General features: G+C 33.8%; 1 protein-coding gene across 1 annotated transcript; it reads left to right on the top strand.

Moving 5' to 3' along the window:
- Positions 1-475: 475 nt before the first annotated feature.
- On the top strand, positions 476-1196 carry LOC130814503 (uncharacterized). The gene has a single exon (XM_057680591.1). The coding sequence runs from the start codon at positions 636-638 to the stop codon at positions 867-869; it is 234 nt and encodes a 77-aa protein (XP_057536574.1). The 5' UTR covers positions 476-635; the 3' UTR covers positions 870-1196.
- The last annotated feature ends 461 nt before the right edge of the window (positions 1197-1657 follow it).

Raw genomic sequence — 1657 nt, 5'->3', positions numbered from 1 at the left:
GAGCTTATAAAATGCGGCTTTTGAATTATTTATTAGTGTTTGTAATGCATCTTTTGAACTTTATAATGCCAATAATTTGATTGAAAATAAAATTGTTACAACATTTAAGGGCGTTGATAAATTAATCGGTGAATTAAACATTTGAGAGCAAAAATTGGATGCTACCATGTAGAAAAATCTTACAAAATAATGAATTAAATAGAAATTAACAAGAATTTAACGGAAAATGCTACGGTAGTTAGACAATGCGTAAACTGAATGCTATTATGTGGAAAAATCTTACAAAAATACTACTAGGGCGTTATAGGAAAACTAAATACTACCATCTCGAAAAAGTGAATGGTCAACGTCAAACTGCAATCCTGTAACAACGCACGTACCTTCCTGGCGCACATCTCACCCCAGTTGTGACGCACTCGTTCGCGTAAAATGCAGTTAGCTTCATATTCCCTCACCATTTTCCAACATTACCCTTCTATAATCATCATTTAAATACACAACAGACATCCTACCCATTAACCAAGTCGTCATTGTATCCGTTACACTTCCTCCCGTTTCTCCTCACTCTCTTTCTCTTTCTAAACCTCCATTGTCAGAGAAACCACCGCGAATTTTTTCTCTCTGAACCTCCTAAAATGGCGACGAGTCCAGAAACGAAGAAAAGTTGGTTTGTGAAGAGGTTGATGACCAAAGAAGCGTGGAGATGGCGAGTATTAAGCTCTGGTTTTAGGTTTAAATGGAAGAAGCTTAATAAATTTAAATTCTCGTTCCTTCAAGATTTGTTGTTCAAGTTTGTTTCAGTTTTCGAGGCAATTTTCCTTGTTTCTAGTCTCTGTTTCTTTTACCTCTGTTGCGGCTGCCAATTTTGACTTAAAATCTGTCACATCTCATCATCTCGCTCGCTGTTGTTTGTAAGTAATTCAGTTCATGGAGTATTGTTCTTCCTGGAGAAGAAGAATTCGTCTGATCTACTGCACTTTTTCACTAATATCTCTATAAATTGTAAAAGAAAAACTAGAAATATTAATTTATTTTTTTCAGTTGTATTCTGTTTTTAAAAATGTAATTTCTTTTGTATAGCATCCTAATCTAATTAGAGCTGCATAAATTAAAACTTATTGTCATTTTGTATTAGCAGTACACAGCTTTTGTTTTTCTCTGTTTTGATAGAAGTATGTACCAATTTTTACCATTGATTTGCAAGTCTGTATTAGGCAAATATTTTATATATAATTGTTTTAACAATCAAATTGTAATAAAATAAAGTAGTCCTACTAGTTCTTTTGAAAGTAGAATTGTTAGGTCAGAAAATAGGGGGATAAAGGAACACGCAAGAAAAGGTAAGCGGGATTCCTGAAGAAATGAGTTGAGAAAGTTGAAATTTCAGCATTTTATGTGAGTAATGAATGTTAGGCACACCATGATAAGAAAAGAATTAGAACTTTAGAAGTGCCGAGTGCGCTTTGAAAAGAAGGAAAAGGCCTTGACACACTGTATTGTGAGTATTCTATTAGCAAAGTTTATAAAATCATAAGTATTTGGCTGTTTTTAGTTTTTAATGGCTAACACTTCTCAACTGCTCAAATCATAGTGTACGGAGGAATAGCATATTAGTACCTCTGTTTAAGAACAAAGGCGATGCGCAAGTATGCGTTAA

This window comes from Amaranthus tricolor, chromosome 6, assembly GCF_026212465.1.
Source record: "Amaranthus tricolor cultivar Red isolate AtriRed21 chromosome 6, ASM2621246v1, whole genome shotgun sequence".
Taxonomy (NCBI): domain Eukaryota; kingdom Viridiplantae; phylum Streptophyta; class Magnoliopsida; order Caryophyllales; family Amaranthaceae; genus Amaranthus; species Amaranthus tricolor.
Note: the sequence above shows the minus strand (reverse complement) of the source record. Positions and strands in the feature narration are given on the sequence as shown.

Excerpts from the sequence above, each read along its gene's own strand:
- LOC130814503 (XM_057680591.1), top strand. The coding sequence starts at position 636 with ATGGCGACGAGTCCAGAAACGAAGAAAAGTTGGTTTGTGAAGAGGTTG.